Genomic DNA, 19,190 nt, shown 5'->3' with positions numbered 1-19,190 from the left:
AATATACAAAGTAGAAAAAATAGCAATGTATATTTGTAAAATTGACATTTTAAGATTTGATTACTATTTATAGCTCTTGTCTATGCTCTTGAGGAACAGTAGTTTTTCTACTTACTGCTTGTTGAATTCTTTATTTAGTGGAGGGTTAAGCTTAATATTTTTAGGAAAATTGAAAGTATGTCATTGTCTAAATTAAAAGAAAAATAAAAAAGATGGAAGATAGAGTGGGAAATATCATTATGCTCTTAAAACTGAAATACATAAAAATTTTTCCCTTTTTTCAATAAGAAGAACAGTTTTCTATTAAAAAATCATTGTAACAGAACTGTTAATCATAGCTGTGTGGTACTGGCATAAGTGAGATACAGGGATCAATGGACATAGAATTAAGAGCCTATAAATAATCATTTAATTTATGGTTAACTGATATTTGACAATGGTACTAAGACAGTTCAATGGGAGAAAAAAAATATCAACAAATGGTCCTGTGACAACTTGATAGAAATGTGAAAGAATGGGTTTGAACCTCTACATTATACCTTTTAAAAAATATTTTATTTATTTATTTGAGAGACAGAGTTACAGACAGTGAGAAGGAAAGGAGACAGAGAAAGGTCTTCCTTCTGATGGTTATCACTCTCCAAATGGCTGCAATGGCCAGAGCTGCGCCACTCCGAAGCCAGGAGCCAGGAGCCTCTTCCGGGTCTACCATGTGGGTGCAGGGGCCCAAGGGCTTGGGCCATCTTCCACTGCTTTCCCAGGCCATGGCAGAGAGCTGGATTGGAAGAGGTGCAGCTGGGACTAGAACCAGTGCCCATATGGGATGCCAGCACTGCAGGTGAAGGATTAACCTACTGTGCCACAGCACTGGCCCCTACATTATATCTTATAGAAAAATTAACTTCAAATGGATCAAGAAGCTAAAAGATAAAAACATAAATTTCTTAGCATGAAATGGATGGTATGAATTTTCATGATGTTAACTTAGCTGTGGTTTCTTAACATACAACACCTAAAGCACAAGTGACAAAAGAGAAAGGTATAAATTTCAAATCTTTATTCTTTAAATTTTCATTTAAATAAATTTTAAATTTATTCAATTCTTTTCTTTTGAAGACTATAATGCATATCATAATATAACCTACAGAATGGAAGAAAAAAGTTGCAAATTAACAATCCGATATGCAACTTTTGTTCAAAATATGCAAAGCACTGTCACAAGTGAACAGTAAAAGGAACAGTAAAGGTTTTAGTTGTCCCAGGTAAACAGACAAGATAGTTGAGTAGACTTTTGTTCAGTGAAGATCTAGAAATGGCCAACTGGCATATGAAAAAAGCAAAAGATGCTCACCATCAATAGTCATTAAGTAATATAAAACAAAACCACAGTGAGGTACCACTTCAATCCCACTAGGATTTTGAGTGTTGAAAAGATGAGTAATAACAACTATTAATAAGGATGAGGAGAAATTGGAATCCTCATACATTTCTTTTAATAACATAAAATGGTGTGGGTGATTTGGAAATAAATTTGGCCTTTCCTTCAAAGAATTAACCATAGAGTTACTACATGATCCAGCAGTTTCATGCCCAGCGTATATATCCCAGGAACTAAAAACATGTGTCCACACAAAAACTTGTACTCAAATATTTATGGTTGAATTATTCATAATAGGCAACAAATAGAAACAATGCTAATGTCCATCAGTTGATTTCCAGTCAACAAGTGTGATAGCTATACAGTGGTGTTTTTCTTGGCAATACAATGGAATGAAGAGTTAATACTGAGTGCAACATCGATGGACCTTGAAAGCATTATGCTGTATCAAAGAAGCCAGACATAAAGGTCACATATTTTGTTTCCATTAACATTTATATGAAATGTCCAGAGTAGGCAAATCTGTAGATACATGAAGTGCATTAGTGGTTTATCTGGATGTGGGAGACAGTGGAAATGGGGATTGATGCTAATGGGCTTGGGGTTTCTTGTGGTTTGATGAAATTGTTTTGGAACTAGATAATGGTGATAAGTGCAAAACTTTTGAGTACACTGAAATCCACTGAGTTGTATACTTTAAAGTGGTATATTTTATATCTCCATTTAAAAATTTATGTGACCTTTTAGACAAAGGTTACTTTGAGACATCCATAATGTTGTCAAATTTGTGTAATTTCTTTCCTCATGGATGATGATGGCATACTCATTTTAAAAGTCTAGATTTCCCCTATCTGCTATCCACATTGACTTCTTCAGATAGTATATGATGATCTTTTGAGGGAGTATTTAGTAAGCTGATCATTGGTTACCTCTATCTAGAGAGCTATTGGCAGTGTATAGTGGCAAGACCTTAGCTCTGGCAACCAGACAGGTCTGTATTTGAAGCCCAACTCTGCCATTTGCTTCTTAAACCAATCGCTTAGCCTCTCAGAGCTTTGGTTTTCTCCCCCTTCAATTTTTTTTCTCATTTACTTGTTCAGAGTAGGGTATTTACCTTCTCTGTGATATGGTTGTACTTTGAATGAATTGGCAATGTTTGCAAAAGTTACCTCCCTGGGTGTATGTAATAACTTAATCCTCAGAAGAAAGAAATGTCATTGTCTTGTGTCCTGTTTTGACCCTGAAATGAACTTCCTCGAGACTGCATGCTGGACTGTTCAGTTTTCTCCAGAAGGGATCGATATTTGCTTAAGAATATTAGACACATTTGTTTTGCCAGGCTTTCAATGTATTTTAGTTGACATTAGAGTCAAAGGCTTAATGCTCCACTAAACGAAAGACTTCAACAGATAACATGTAAATTCTTTCCTCAGGTACCTTAGGAGAAACAAAACTAGAATGTTGGGAGTTGGATTTAGGGTTAATGTTAAAGAAAGTGTTTTTAATTGATAACATCCTGAAAGCAGGGAATAGTTTGCCTCTGGAGAGAGTACATACTGAGAGAGAGGTCTTCCATCCACTGGTTCACTCCCCAAGTGGCAACAACAGCCAGGGCTGGGCCAGACCGAAGCCAGGAGCCTGGAGCTTCTTCCAAGTCTCCAGTGTGAGTGCAGAGGCCCAGCACTTGGGCCATCCTCTGCTGCTTTCCCAGGCATACTATCAGGGAGCTGTTATCAGAAGTGCAGCAGCTAGGACTCAAACTGGTGCCCATATGGGATGCTAGTGCTGCAGGTGGCAGCTTAACCCACCATGCCACAGCACCGGTGCCAAGGCTTTCAGTTTTAGCACTGGAATCGTCCTGGGTACACCAAGACAAGTTGATTACCAACTTGGGTGACTGCTACTGGGGGATGTTCCCCAGGGCTTGAAGGATACACGAAGGGGTGAATGAGATGATATGATTCACCTCAGTTCCTGTAGAACAAGGTGTGTACCTGTTGTTTCTGTTTGGGGACCTAATGTCCAAATTCTAATAAAGTTGGGCCAGGAATATGATGGGAAGTGGAGCAGCTGGGACTGAACTAGTGCCCATATGGGATGCTGGTCTAGAGGTGGTGGTTTAACCCGCTGAGCCACAGTGGCAGCCTCTAGAGGTTTGGAACTTTTAGCCCCACCCTCCAACTACCAGGGAGGACAGAGGGACTGAAAATCTACTCAGTCATCAGTGTTCAATAATGTAATTGATCATACTTACACAGTGTAGCCCCTGTTAGAAACACTAAGCAGTAGTCTTCAGAGAGCTTCCAGGGTGGTGAACGCATGGAGGTATTCGCAGATTGCCAACCCAAGGAGGGCATGGAAGCTATGCACTGCTTCCTATGTACTTGTCCTATGTATCATTTCCACATGGCTATTCTTGAGTTTTATCCTTCATAATAAACTGGTAATAGCAAGTAAAGTGTTTTCCTGAGTTCTGTGAGCCATTCCAGAAAACTACCAAACTTGAGGATTGGGTCATGGAAGTGCCCAGATTATAGGCTGTTGGTCATAATTATGTTACAACCTAAGATTCCTGACTGGAGTTTTAACTGAAAGGGCAGTGCTATAGTACCTATTCGGGTTGTCACTGTGTAGTTAGTGTCATGTGTCATTATTTTATTTTTAAAATTCATGTAAATAGAACAGATTTCAAGTATTTCACATGTACAATTTTAAAATATAATGATACTTCCCACCCTCCCTCTCTCCCTCCTCCTTCCTTTTTTTTCTTTTAATTTTTACTATAACATACTTTCAATTTACTTTGTAATCATAGGCTTAATCCTCCACTAAATAAATAATTAAACAAGCAGAAAGTAGAAAGACCACTGTTCTGCAAGAATATAGACAAGGGCTACAAACAGTAATCAAATGTCAAGATGTCAATTTCACTCATACATTTTATACTCTGTATATTAGTTACCACAAATTAGAGAAAACATATGATGTTTGTCTTTTTATGTCAGTCTTATTTCACTAAGCACAATGGTCTCCATTTGTATCCATTCTTGTTTGTTTTCGCAAAAGATGATATTTCATTTTTTTTGTGGCTGAATAGTTTTTCATCGTGTGTGTGTATATATATATATATATCACATTTTGTGTATATATATATCACATTTTGTGTGTATATATATCACATGTTGTATATCTATACACATTTTGTGTATATATATCACATTTTGTGTATATATATCACATATATATTATATATATACACACACACACCACATTTTCTTAATGAACGTCTGGGTTGATTGATTACTTAGCTGTTATGAACTGAGCTATAAACATGGAGGTGCAGATAACTCTTTCATATGCTGATTTCATTTCCTTTGGATAAGTTCTCAGGAGTGGGATGGTTGGGTCATATGGTAGATCAATTTTCATATTTCTGAGGAATCTCCATACTCCTTTATAATGGTTTTACTAGTTTACATCCCATCAACAGTGTATTAGGGTATCTTTTCCCCCACATCCTCAGCAAAATTTGTTATTTGTTATTTTGGATGATAGGCATTCTAACTGGTGTGGGGTAGGAAGACCTCATCGTTTCCCTGAAGGCTAATGATTCTGAACCTTTTTTTCCACGTATCGATTTCCCATTTGTATTTCATCCTTAGAAAAATGCTTGTTCATGTCCTTTGCCCATTTCTTAACAGGATTGTTTGTTTTTGAGCTCCTTAGAAATCCCAGAGTTTTATGTGTATATAGAAAGGCAGTTGAATATTTTCCTTTTACAGGTTAATGTGCGTTTAAGTGGTCTGGGGAGGAGTGTGGTGCTGGTATTTTTTTAAAGCTCCCCAAATGGTTCTAATGTGTAGCTAGAATTGAGAATCACTGTCTTATGCTCAACAAGGAATGAAACTAGGATTTCTGAATGATTACCATTTGTATTAGGTACATGTATTACCTTACTTAGCCATTACAGGAACCTGTGAAACAGTAATTGTTTTTAAAAAGTTAAGGAAAGTGGGTCTCAAGTGACTGAGAAACTCGCCTGAGGTCAAATGTGATTTTTTTTCCTAAAAAGAAAATGATATAGCATTTTACAAAACCTGCTGACAGCCCACTGTTTCATTCTCTCTCCATAGCCACTCTGAAATAGCAATTATTAATATTCTCATTTTATGATGAAGGGAATTAAGTCACAGATCAGCTAACTTGAGAGAACTATTTGTCTAGGCTGGTGAACTTTACATAGCAAATCCATTGCCCCGCCTTAATCTTTTTGCTTATCTATAAAATGAGAGAAGTCTTGGTTACTCCTAAGGGTGTCTGTGAAGATTAATTAAAATGTTAGCTATGGAAGAGCTCTTGAGTAGGGTATTGACATAGAGGAAAGAAAAGAAACACTCAGACACTGAATGCATTTTCCTGTGGGCTTAGATTTATTGCCTTCCTCTGGTGACCATGTGGACATGGTACTAGTCCTTACTTATATTGCACTGATCTTTGTCCACTTAGCAATCAAGCACAATGACTAATTTGTTTTATTTTTTGTTCTCTTTCCAGCTGAATCTTTCAAGGAATTTGCTGAATTACTCAATGAAGTAGAAAATGAGAGGATGATGATGGTAGGTCACTAACATTTGGGCCTTGAAGCCAAGACAATGACAATAATAGGGATTTTTCCTTATCTTTTTTGACTGGATTGATACTCTGCTGTTTTAGCTTCTTTCTCATGGCTTCCTCATGCTATAAAAATAGGTAAGGGCTGGTGTTCTGGTGCAGCAGGTTAAGCTACTGCTTGTGATGTTGGCATCCCATATCAAAGCACCAGTTTGAATCCCAACTGCTCTACTTTCTATCCAGTTCCCTGCTGATGTGCCTGAGAAAGCAGTGGAAAATGGCTTATGTGCTTGGACTCTTGCCACCCACATGGGGAACCTGGATGAAATTCCAGGCTTCTGGCTTCAACTTGGCCATTGTAGCCATTTGGGGATGAACCAGTAGATGGAAGATATTCATATTCATTCTCTCTCTCTCTCTCTCTCTCTCTCTCTCCCACCATTCTAAGTCTCCCATTTAAATAAATAAATATATCTTTAAAATTAGTTATGTAATAGGTTTGCTTATTCTGTATCAATCTCTCACCCTGAGAGTTTGGCATTAGGTTAAGAGAAATTAGTATGAAATATCAGCTCTGTTGATTTAAGTGAGAAAAGACTTCAGAGAATATTAAACTGGGCAATTGAACATGGTGGCAAAGTTGTGGTCTTTAGTGTGCTTAAACCAAATTATTTTCATAAATCTGTTTCTCTGCTATCAGAAATAATGATATGAGCTTTATTTATGTTTGACAAGTGATGGTTTAATTGAAATTTAAATGAAAAAAAGTTCTTCTTACTTTTGAAGTCTACTTTTTATGAACTCTAATATTATATTTAAATTGTTTATATATTTTAAGAATCTTATTTACTTATTTTACTAGTTTAAAGGGAGAGAAAGAGAGAGAGAGAATGAATGTCAATATGAATATGAGAACATGGACACTCCCATCTGCTGGTTTACTTTTTAAATGTCTACAACAGCTGGGGCTGGGGTCAGGCTGAAGCTAGGAGCTGAAAAATCAATCCAGGTATTCCATGTGTGTAGCAGGGACCCAAGTATGTGAGACATCACCTGCTCTCACCCAGGGTGCCCAATAACAAGAAGCTGGAATTGGAATGGAGCTGGGACTTTAACCTAGGTACTCCAGTGTGGGATGTGTCTTAAGTATTGGGCCAAACACCTGCCCCAACAGACTTTAATTTGAAAGCAATTTCAGTTTTAAAGAAAAATTGAGTGGAAGGTGCAGAGAGGGCTCATATTCACCCCATTTCTCACACGGCTTTATCTTTTTACATTTTCCACTATGGTCATCTTGTGTTAATGTGGTATGAACAGACTTGAAGAAATTCATGGAAAATGGAATTATAAGATTTTATTTTGGTACAAAACAATTTTGAAATCCATAGGGGATTCTCCACATCCCCCACATTGTGGCAGGGACCCAAGCACTCCATAGTCATCTTATATTTTCCTGGGCATATTAGCAAGGAACTAGATTTTTTTCATACTATGAATCTGCATTTGCTTTTTGAGGATCTCTTATATGCATGGATTTGAGATTTTTTTGTAAAAAACATATTTTTAATGTTTCCCACAAACTTTTTAAAGTACCCTCATATTTGTTACAATATTATGAGCCATTGATTTTTTTTTTTGCTGTGTTTTGTTTGAGTCTTCTAGAATATCATATATGTAGTACAAATCATATGGTAAGGAGCCATCTCAGGCTTCTTTGACTTAGCAATATGTGTTTCAGCTTCCTGTATGTATTTTTATGACCTGATAATGCATTTGTTCTCATCATTAAGTAAATGTTCCATGATTGGATGTATCATGGTTTATCCATTCATCCACTGAAGGGTATCTTGGTGACTTTCAAGTTTTAGAAGTTATGAATTAAGCATTCTTATGTAGGTTTTTATGTGAACCTATGTTTTCAACTTATTTGGGTAAAAATAAAGGCATGCAATTGCTGGGTCATATTGTAAGCATGTGTTTAGTTTGGACCATTTCACAATTCCACCAGCAGTGAATGGGAATTTTAGTAATTTCATATCCTTGTCAGCACTTGATGTTGTCAGTATTCTGGATTTTGACCATTCTGATATATATTTGTAGTGGTATCTCATTATTGTTTTAATTTTCATTTTCCTGATAATATGTGATGTGGAACATCTTTTCATATGTAAAATTGCCATCTCTATATTCTCTGATGATGTGTCTGCAAATATTTTGCCTATTTTTAAATTGGCTGTTTTCTTATTGTTGATTTTTCAGAGTTCTTTGTATATTTATCTGCCAATTCTTTATTAGATATGTGTTTTTTTTTTTTTTTTGACAGGCAGAGTGGACAGTGAGAGAGAGAGACAGAGAGAAAGGTCTTCCTTTTTGCCGTTAGTTCACCCTCCAATGGCCGACGCGGCCGACGCACCGCACTGATCTGATGGCAGGAGCCAGGTGCTTCTCCTGGTCTCCCATGGGGTGCAGGGCCCAAGCACTTGCGCCATCCTCCACTGCACTCCCTGGCCACAGCAGAGAGCTGGCCTGGAAGAGGGGCAACCGGGATAGAATCCGGCGCCCCAACCGGGACTAGAACCTGGTGTGCTGGCGCCGCAGGCGGAGGATTAGCTTAGTGAGCCGTGGCGCCGGCCATAGATATGTGTTTTTCAAATATTTTCTCCCAATCCTTGATTTGTCATTTCATTTTCTTAACAGTTGCATATGCAGAGAACAAGTTTTTAACTTTGAAGATGTCTATAGACATTTTTTTTTGTGGATTATGCTTTGATGTTTAATCTAAAAAGTCATTGCCAAACTCAAGAACACATAGAGTTTCTCCTGTGTTATCTTCTAGGATTTTTATGGTTTTGTGTTTTACATTTAGATCTATGATCTATTTTGAGATAATTTTTGTGAAGAGTATAAAGTCTGCGTTTAGATTAGTTTATTTTTAATGTGAATTTTCAGTTGTTCTCATACCATTTGTCTTTCTCCATTGAATTATGTTTTCTCTTTTATCAAAAACCAGTTGACTATATTCGTGTGCATCTATATCTGAGTGCTCTATTTGTGTCCTTTTGATACATTTTATCTTCTCTTTCACCAATACCACACTGTCTTGATTACTGTAGGTTGGCAGTAAGTCTTGAAATCAGTTGTAAACTTTATACACTCAGTTTGTCAGTATTCACAAAGTAACTTGCTAGGGTTTTGATTAGGATTATACTAATTGTAGATTAAGTTGGGGGAAAACTGACATCTTTTTAAAAAAGATGTATTTATTTGATAGGTAGAGTTATAGACAGACACAGGGAGAGATTGAGAAAGAGGTATCTTCCATTCACTGGTTCACTCCCCAGATGGCTGGAGCTGGGCCCATCTGAAGCAAAGATCCAGGAACTTCTTTCAAGTCTCCCACATGGGTGCAGGGGCCCAATCACTTGAGCCATCTTCTATTGCTTTCACAGGCCATAAGCAGAGAGCTAGATTGGAAGAGGAGAAGCTGGGATATGAACCGGCATCCATATGGGATGCCAGTGCCACAGGTGGAGACTTAGCCTACTATGCCACAGTGCTAGCCCTGAGAACTGACATCTTAAAAATGCCAGTTCTTCCTATACATGAACATGGTTCATCTCTGTTAATTTAGCTCTTTTTTTATTTCTTTCATCAGAGTTTTATAGTTTCCTCATGTAGACATTTAACACATTTTGTTGGATTTGTACCTAAGTATTTCATTTTTGTGAAGTTTATTTTAGCAATTTGAAACAATCTTTGTGTGTAGTCCCTAGACCAATAGTATTAGTATAATCTGGAAAATTGTTAGGCATTCAGATCCCACCTCAGACCTGTTAGAGTAACTTAAATTTGGAACTATCCAGGGTGAACGTCATTTATTTTTATTAGGGGCCTAGGGGTAAGGTGAGACTATAGAGCTGAGCAAAATGGTCTACCTTCCTGTCATAGTATGACTTTCTATTGACATCTCAGTATTCCAATAGCAGGACTTCTTTTATCTGCAATCCTGCTTCCTTTTCAATAGTATGACAATGGATTTTCAGAACATTGCTTGTGTTTTATTTAGGCTCTTAGAGAAGTAGGATTGGAGGCAGGCTGAAATAGAGGGATTAGAGAGTTAGGTTCTGATTCTGGCTCTGCCACCAACTTATTTATTGAATTCAGACTAATCATTGTATTTTTTTGTGGGGCTCTTATGTGTAAAGCAAGGAAAATAATCTCCAACTCTTGTGGTAATGATAAGTACTCCAAATGATATAACGAATGTGGAAGCGCTTAATAAAAAGATAAAAAAAAAGATTATGTAAGTGTTGTTTTTAGTTATCTTTTGTTATTCACAAGATTCTGCTTGTGGAAATGTGACTTGGGGATTTTCTTAGATTTGCTTCTAAAGATCCTCAGGAGAAACCAATAGTAGTGGGAGCTTGTAGATGGGTCAAGGGCTAATCTACAGAGTACTAAATGTTCTCCTCTGCCTAAAGTGTTTGTGGAATGCTGCCCATGTCATTTTCAAAGGCATTCACCCTCATTTCATTCAGATACCACTAGAAAAAGCTCAGCCATACTTCTATTCAGCCCTATTTTTTCTTGATCACTTTTTTTTGCCCAGTGACAAAGCTCTAAAATATTGAAGTGTAGGATTCATTTTTTGCGATGTTGTTTTTCTCACCCTTCTTGGTGGCTCTTTGCCCCATGACTAATTCATTTTTTTTTCTGTCCAATTATGTCATGTCCTTTTGTCCCCAGAACTCTTAAATCATGTATTGAGTGTTTGCTCTCATTTCCCTCTTAATTCCAGGAATGCTATGAAGGTTAGGCTTAATGAGAGCCTTTCACACCATGCCAGGAATTCATTGCTTGATTGAACCTCTCTTATTTACTGGGGCAATGCGAAAGCACTCCTCTGCCTGAATCTGGATAATTTTGGGGGTGTTACAGTTTCTCATCCTTTCTAAAAGAGCAGTCCAAAGTAAGTTTTAGGAAGTTCACAGAATGTGGCAATTGGCAGTGTCCAGTTGTCTCCATAAGTGAATATAAATTGTGGCAGTTAACTGTGGAGGGACGAAATGAAGATGAGCATTCCAGGTGTCGTGTTCTTAAAAGTACTCTGGGGAAAGTTGTAGTATCTCAAAGAAGTGCCTTTAAAATGCTGGATTTCAGTCTTCCTGTATGATTAGGAAACTTGCCTAGATGCCTTTCTACTGCTGAAGGAGGCCCTGTAGGCAATACACAAGGTCTGTCTGTGAGGACTGCCAAAACTGACCTAAAGAGACATGGAATATTTCAGCCAGTGTATGCTCAATGCAGTCTTTTGATAATTTGTTAACTATCAAAAGATTCCTGAGTAAGTCTACAGTACCAGACTGAATACAATCTCTATTCTGCTAAATATTTTAATAACTATTAATTTGGGTTTTGTTCAATAGGTACATGATTTGATAAGTCCACTAGTGTGTTTAGTATGTTGCTTTTTCTGGTAAGGATTCTACCCTGAGATAAGAGGTAGGAGTTTTTATCCAGAGAGCTCATAAAATGGATGCAGTGATCAGAAAGGAGATTGAATGCCAAGGTTGTTTTTTTTTTTTTTTTTTTGAGTAGTTGCTTGACTTTTAAGGAGTTTAAGGACAAATTAGAATGAGACAGAAAACAGTCAAGTTTCAATGTTGTGTCTTTACCTACACTGTTAATGCTATGTTATCACTGAAAGTAGTATGTAAAATAGCTAGAGTGTCAAAGCGAGGAACATTTTCAGAGTAAATATTTGTAGCATAAACGACTAGAAGCTGTCTTGCCAATATGACTAAGGAAAAACTATGAACTCCAATTTCTATAAATAATGTCCTACTTTCTTAGACTGAGCTAGAGCCAAACATGTAAAAGAAATTGGCCTTATGCATCATGTATGAGAAGTTGCTGGTATTCCTGCTTATGAAGGACCAGCCCCTTCTGAACATGAAAACTTAGCAACTGTTTTAGTTTGGGGATGCCTGAATATGCAAGGGTCCCGTTGTGTAACCATATGGAGTCTTGGCTCGGTATGTGCCATTCTCTTTAGAAGTGCATGTTCACATCTTATTGAAAGACAGACTTCCTCACTGTTTCAGAGACGGTCACTTTTCATTTGTTACCTTTGTGAAATTAGAAATAGTTTTTCTCTTCATGAATTGCTGTATAACAACTTATTCTAAAACTTGGTAGATTAAACTAATTATATCTCATTAGTTTGTGGGTCAGAAAGCTACTCAAGGGTCAACTGGATGATACTTCTTCTCCCCGTCTTGGTGGTATTCAGCTGGTAGATGGCTTTATATTGAAGGTGCAAAATGGATTTCCTCACTTTTCTGGCTGGGTTAAGCTTGTATGAGACAATGAGCAGAATTACTTCATTTGGCATCTTTGTTTTCTAACTTATAACATGTCATCTCAGGGCTTTCAGAGGGAATGTCCCAGGAGAACAAGGTGGAAGCTTCTGGCCTTGTATTATTTAGCCTCAGAAGTCTTATAGTATCACTTCTACTATAGTCTATTGGTTTAAAACAGTAATAAGCTTAGTCATATTCAAGGTGGAGGGGTCATAGACCTTACCTCTCAATGTAAATTAGGTCAGAGACTTTCCAGCCGTGTTTGAAGACTTCCACAATATTAAAGAAGAAAAATGACTCCCTGTATTGGGTCTGTGACGCCAGTGATTTGTTCCTAATGTAAGTACACGAAGCTGATTGAACAGAATCAGTCATTCCAGGCAGTGTAGAATGTGCTGGAGAAGAGATATGGTTTGATACGTTTATCAGAAGAGTTCTTATTTTCAAGCAAGGAGAGTCACTGATGTCTTTATTTTTGAGACCAGAGCTGTAGTGGAGTTTTGCTTGGATGAGAGATCAAAGTGAGCCTTTATAAAAATCAAGACCTCTTTAGAAAAGTCTACACTGGGGGATATTGCATGTATGAATACCTGGACTTTTCTTTCTTTGGCTAATGAACACACTCAGGGATAAAGGGGATATTAAGCATCATACATGGAGGTAGGTTATAGTGTGATCCAAACTAATTGGGATCTGGAAAAAAGATTTCATAGATCTGTTAGATAAGGAGATGTTTTGAAAATCAGATAGGATCTGGAAGACTTGGTGGGCAAGGTAGCTGTTTTTTTTTTTTTTCAATGTAAGGGTAGGGAAATATTACATGGTTTTATAAGTGTAGACTTACAGCAAACACAGATTTGGAAAATCAGCCATAGAAACACTGGTGATGACGTGGCATATATATCATGGCTCTTCCCCCAGGGCAAAGCACTTTTCTTCTTGCCTAGTTTTATATTTTCTGCTGAGTATTGGCTGTTCTGAATGGTAGCATTAGGAGCTGTAGTAGATGAGGATGTCAGGGTTACTAGATCTTATGAAGATGAGCAGTGCTTTATTAGGAGTTTGCTCATTTAGTTTAACCTTGAATCATAGACATAAAATAGGAGACCCAAAGTACCTGTAAGATACAGATGAGATAGGTACTAATGTCCCAACTTTCCATGCTTTTTGGTGGTAGGTTAAGAATTGCTACTTTGTCTGGAGAATTAGGAACTGGTCAAAACTGACTTTCTAATACTCCATCTTCTATTTTTGTCAGAAAGGTGTAACCTGTTTTACTGACACTTTGTTTTATCTGACAAGGAAATCAGTCCCCTATTTCTCTGCCTTGTAATTTCATGCAATAGGTCCTAAAAGCAAGCTCTTCAGATGCCTTCTCTGATGTCTTGCATTATACTGAAATATATGTGTGTGTGTGTGTGTGTATACTTGCCAACAAAGCAAGGGGTCCACTTTGGATCTGGTGTTTTTATGTCTCCAGAACCTATCAATGTCACTCTTTACAGAACCTGGACAAGAAAATTCCATCAGCTTCTGAGCTTCCATAGTTAGTGAACTCCTGATCCAGTACTCTTTGTGATACTATGGTATATTCCATGTGCTGAAAGAAATGTTTTGGCTTTAGGATACACTTGAGCAGAACTAGAAATTGCTTACACTAGGATTTTCCCTATTATTATGACTGCTAATTCCCATGAAATGGTTTGCACTTGGGGCAGTTAGCCTTTTCATGTACTCACCATTCCCTTTCTGTCCTCTTTTCCACATGTACTTCAGGTCCCCTGTGTCTGCCACTGTACATGAATCTAGATATTTATTTATTTATTTATTTTTAAAGTTTTATGTATTTGAAAGAGTTACACACAGAGAGAAGGAGAGGCAGAGAGAGAGAGAGAGAGAGAGAGAGAGAGTCTTCCATCTACTGGTTCACTCGCCAGATGGCCACAACGGCCAGAGCTGTGCTGACTCGAAGCCAGGAGCCAGGAGCCTCTTCCAGGTCTCCCACATGGGTGCAGGGACCCAAGGACTTGGGCCATCTTCCACTGCTTTCCCAGGCCATAGCAGAGAGCTGGATCGGAAGTGGAGCAGCCGGACTAGAACCGTTGCGCATATGGGATGCCGGCACTGCTACGCCACAGCGCCGGCCCCTAAATATTTATTGATTAACATCTCAGGTCACGGCCGGCGCCACGGCTCACTAGGCTAATCCTCCGCCTTGTGGCGCCGGCACACCAGGTTCTAGTCCCAGTCGGGGTGCCAGATTCTGTCCCGGTTGCCCCTCTTCCAGGCCAGCTCTCTGCTGTGGCCAGGGAGTGCAGTGGAGGATGGCCCAAGTGCTTGGGCCCTGCACCCCATGGGAGACCAGGATAAGTACCTGGCTCCTGCCTTCGGATCAGTGCGGTGCACCGGCCGCAGTGTGCCGGCCACGGCAGCCATTGGAGGGTGAACCAACGGCAAAGGAAGACCTTTCTCTCTGTCTCTCTCACTGTCCACTCTGCCTGTCAAACAAAACAAAACAAAAACAAAAACAAAAAAAAAAACATCTCAGGTCACACTGCCATCAAAGTTAGGGATATGTCCCTGAAGTTCATTCTCTCATTTCCTCCCAATGCATTTGATTTTCAGAGATAATATGGGGAAAAAAATAGTAACCAAACTAACAACCCGGGAAACTGGTTAGCATTTTGAAGTATGGTATGAGAAAATGTTCTAGTAACCAGAACTTTTGTATTGAATTTTGTTAACCTAAAATTTGTTGTGTGTTTGTGTTTTTCTTTTTCTCTAGGTGCAAAATGCTAGTGATTTGCTGATTAAACCCCTGGAAAATTTCCGAAAGGAGCAAATAGGCTTCACAAAGGTACATTTTCTCTGTATGTAATGTGTAAATGACTTATTGTTGGCACTATCACTCTTCATTCTAAAATGTATGATGCTTTTATATGTCAATTTGAAAGTTAACTGGGTCATATGATCCCTAGATAATTGGTTAAACGTTATTTCTCAGTGTACCTGTGAGATGGTTTTCAGGAGAGGTTAGCCTTTGTATTGGCGGAATGAGTTAAGACCTGTCTGGGTGGGCCTCCTTCAGCATATTAGTGGCCTCAGTAGAACCAAAAGACGGAGAAAGGTTGAGTAACTCTGCCTAAGTGACCTAGAATATCAATCCTTGCTTGCCTTTAGTATTTCTAATTTTTAGGCCTTTGTACCTGGGTTGGATTTCAGGCTCTCCAGACTTCAGAACATATTACTAGCTTTCCAGGAGAACCAGCTTGCAGAGGGCAGATCACAGGATTTCTAGGCCTGTAGAACCACTTAAGCGAATACCTTATAATAAATCTCTTTATATATGTATATTCCCAAAATATTTAAATCCATGTCTAATTTATTTCATACTACACATTTCTCATAAAGTTTATGAAGATGCTTCATATGCATGGGCGACAATTTTTGCACTAAAATGAAATTACCTTTCTTTAAAAAAAAAAGATTTATTTATTTGTTTGAAAGTCAGAGTTACAGAGAGGGAGAAAAAGAGATCTTCCATTCACTGATTCACTCCTCAAATGGCTGTAATGGCCAGGGCTGGGCCACACTGATGTCAGGAGCCAGGAGCTTCATCTGGGTCTCCCAAGTGGATGGCAGGGACCCAACTACTTGGGCCATCTTCTGCTGCTTTCCCAGGTGCCTGAGCAGAGAGCTGGATCAGAAGTGGAGCAACAGGGACTGAAGCTAGTGCTCATATGGGATGCCAGTATCCCAGGGAGTGGCTTAACCTGCTGTGCGATCACACTGGCCCCAATATCAATCCCTCTTGAGGCATTGTCTCATGACCTTATTATCTCACACTGAACTGTACCACCTCTTACAGCTTCAACACCAACACTCTTTGGACCAAGCTTTCAGCACATGGTCCTTTGAGGCACACACACACAACCATATCCAAACCATAGCAGAGAGAAATGAGGAACAAATTATTGAATGTGAGAGAAAAGATAATCCTTGTCATAAAGTAGCCAAGATTTAATTGCATTCATATTCTAGAGTTTTATAGAAGATAGAATTTACATGGAATGAAAACTGCAAGAGAGACATGAATTAAAGAAGGAATTCTTAAGCAAAAAATATACCATAACTTAATTCTCAGCTTATCCACAGAATGAGAAGTCAGGTTCTGAAGAGAGCACTAAGTGTCCATTCGATAAGGTTAGTATGGATGTGAACCAAGAAACTAATCTGTCATCTCTGCAAATTCTAGCATAGGGATGGGACTATGTCAGTAGGAATACCCAAGTGGGAACACTGGCCTCTGAGACTAAAGGAAACCTCAAAGATGACTCATTGTTCCTCGGGTTTCTAATGCTCATCACAGACCCCGGGGGCAGAGATAATTCCTCCTTATCAAAGGGAGGGGCTGCCTTACTAGTATTGAGGGCTCAGATGCCCCTCCCGATAGCACTTCAAGGGATGAGTCACTGTAGAGAATAGTGTGTGCAGTCCCTCTGGCTCCACGCAGACAGTAGCAACAGGGTGGCATACTACCCAGCCAAAGGGGTAGAACCAACCTGCCAAGCTGTAGGAGTGTGGTTCCCACTCTAGAGGGCCTGAAACTTGGGGCATCAAGCCAAAGAGGATTGCTCTCAAGCCTTAAGATCTCGTGGAGTTGACTTGCTAAGTTTTGGATTTACTTGGGGTCTGTCATCCCTTCCTATTTTCCTGTTTCTCCCTTTTGGAGTGAGAACATGTGTTCTGTGCCTACTCTACCACTTTTTATTGGAAGTACATCATGTGTTTGGTTTCACGACTTCATAGCAGAGAGGAATTTTGGAATGTACCTTTAGTCTCACTTTGATTTAGATGATCTTTAGATAAGACTCTATACTTCTGACTTTAGAATTGATGCTGGGATAAGTTTAAGACTTTTGAGATTCTTGGAATGGGGTGAATGTATTTTGCGTGTGAGAAGGACATGAATTTTGGAGGGCTGGGGTAGAGTAGATGTGTATGTCACCCAAAATTCATCTGTTGAAATTCTAATTCACAATGTTATTAGGAAGGAGGTGGGGCCTTTGGGAGGTAACTAGATCATGATTGTGGAGCCTTTGTGAATTACAAAATAAGTTTTTATTATATATTTCCCCTGACCCAGCTCTAGCTGAGGATTTTATATATGTTGTCATCCTTAATTCTCATAGCAAACTTGTGAGGTAGCATTTTTTAAAAATTTTATTTATTTTTATTTTCTTTTATCCCAGAAACCTTTTTAAAGGTAGGATTTTTAATTTCCATTATTCCAAGGAAGAAACTGACTCACTGGGGTTAATTATGTATCAGTATTTCTTCCTACTTCTTTGCCAGAGGGGCCAACTTATATACCTACAAAAAAGACAAACTCAATGTGAACATTATAGCTCCAGTAAACACTCCAGAATTACCCCAGTAGTATAAGTTAGGGTAAAGAAAGATCACTGAACTAGGACCAGAAAATAGCTTCTCTAGTCTCTTCCTGTATGCCTCTCAGTTCCGAATTCATCCCTCAGTAACTGCTACCACCAGGTCAAACTCGCAACCGTTCCTGCTACATGGTGGGTTAAGTTAGATCTTCCCTAGTGAGATCTTAACCCCAACCAAATATGTCTTCCTTGAATACTTTGCCTCAGTGTACTGTATAGAATTTCCTTATATCATATTGTGATTTATTAATTCTTTATAGTGTTTTCTCTCTCCTGATTGCACCTAGCCTGATACACCCAACACTGCTATTAGTTGATTTGTGATGTCAGTTGTAGTGGTAGGGGTTATTCTAAGCCTCTGCATATACAGATGCATGTTGTCATTTGAACTTCATAAGAACCATGTGCAGATTATTGTCCCCATTAAAGTATGGGGGCACTACAGGTTTAGTGAGACATAGCGTCTAAGGTCACTTAAGGGAGTAGCAGAGCTTGAATTTGAATTCAGTTTTCTTGGTTGTAAGTCTAGGACTCATTTTATTTTATAAGAGATACCAATTCTCTCTGAGCCTTAGTATTCTCAAGAAGAATAGAAAATTGCTAATCTAATCTTCTGCTAGTTTGAGATTCTAAGGTTAATTAACTAAATGTATATCTAGTGAATACCAGAAATTGCCTACTCAGACTACTGTGTACTAAATATGCTTTGGATTTTTATGGGATAATGTAAAATATCACATTAACATGATATATATTGATTATATGTTGAAATGATAGTATTTTGGGTACACTGCATTAAGTAAATTACTGAAATTAATTTCACTATTTTTAAATGTGAGTACTAAGTTTTTAATTGGTTAATTGGCTTGCATCATATGTATTTCTGTTAGTTGACACTGAACTAGGCACAGTAATTACCTTTGGAAGAGCACTCCTGCCATGTCATGGGATTTGAGGCTCCAGAAACAATAGAAGGAAGTACTTTAGAAATTAAAATATACATGGTTATCAAATTAATTAAATTAGTTAACATACAAAGTTATTAGAATAGTACCTAGCAATTAATAAATGCTAAATAAGTTTTCTGTCATTATGATCATCATTACTGTTATTGTCAACAAAATAGTTTAAAATGTTCTCCTTCAAACTGTCCAGTTGATGATGGACTTACTTTGATTAAAAACTCAAAAGGATTGAATGAGATAGGAGGAGGGAGGGAGGGCTATTGAATATTTCTCAGGTGACTACTGATATTATATGAAGAAGATTCCGTGTTACTGGGTCTGCATCTCTAGTTTTGTAGGATGTGGGAGATGTCTCCTTGTCATAGAAATGAAGGAAGGGAGGGAAGGAAGAGAAATGGAGGAGCAAAATAATGCAGAGAATCCT

The 19,190-nt window shown here is 38.3% G+C and overlaps 1 protein-coding gene across 2 annotated transcripts in view; it reads left to right on the top strand.

Annotated features, from left to right (window-relative positions):
• OPHN1 (oligophrenin 1) overlaps positions 1–19,190 on the top strand; it is a 360,994-nt gene that overhangs the window by 142,074 nt on the left and 199,730 nt on the right. For both annotated transcript variants that reach the window (XM_051827157.3, XM_089324107.1), the window contains 2 exons: positions 5,933–5,994; positions 15,137–15,208. In XM_051827157.3, the coding sequence (XP_051683117.3) occupies positions 5,933–5,994; positions 15,137–15,208 (134 nt within the window). The remainder of the gene's footprint in view (positions 1–5,932; positions 5,995–15,136; positions 15,209–19,190) is intronic.

Source organism: Oryctolagus cuniculus, chromosome X, assembly GCF_051225735.1.
Source record: "Oryctolagus cuniculus isolate XC-2025 breed Fujian yellow rabbit chromosome X, ASM5122573v1, whole genome shotgun sequence".
Lineage (NCBI taxonomy): Eukaryota > Metazoa > Chordata > Mammalia > Lagomorpha > Leporidae > Oryctolagus > Oryctolagus cuniculus.
Note: the sequence above shows the minus strand (reverse complement) of the source record. Positions and strands in the feature narration are given on the sequence as shown.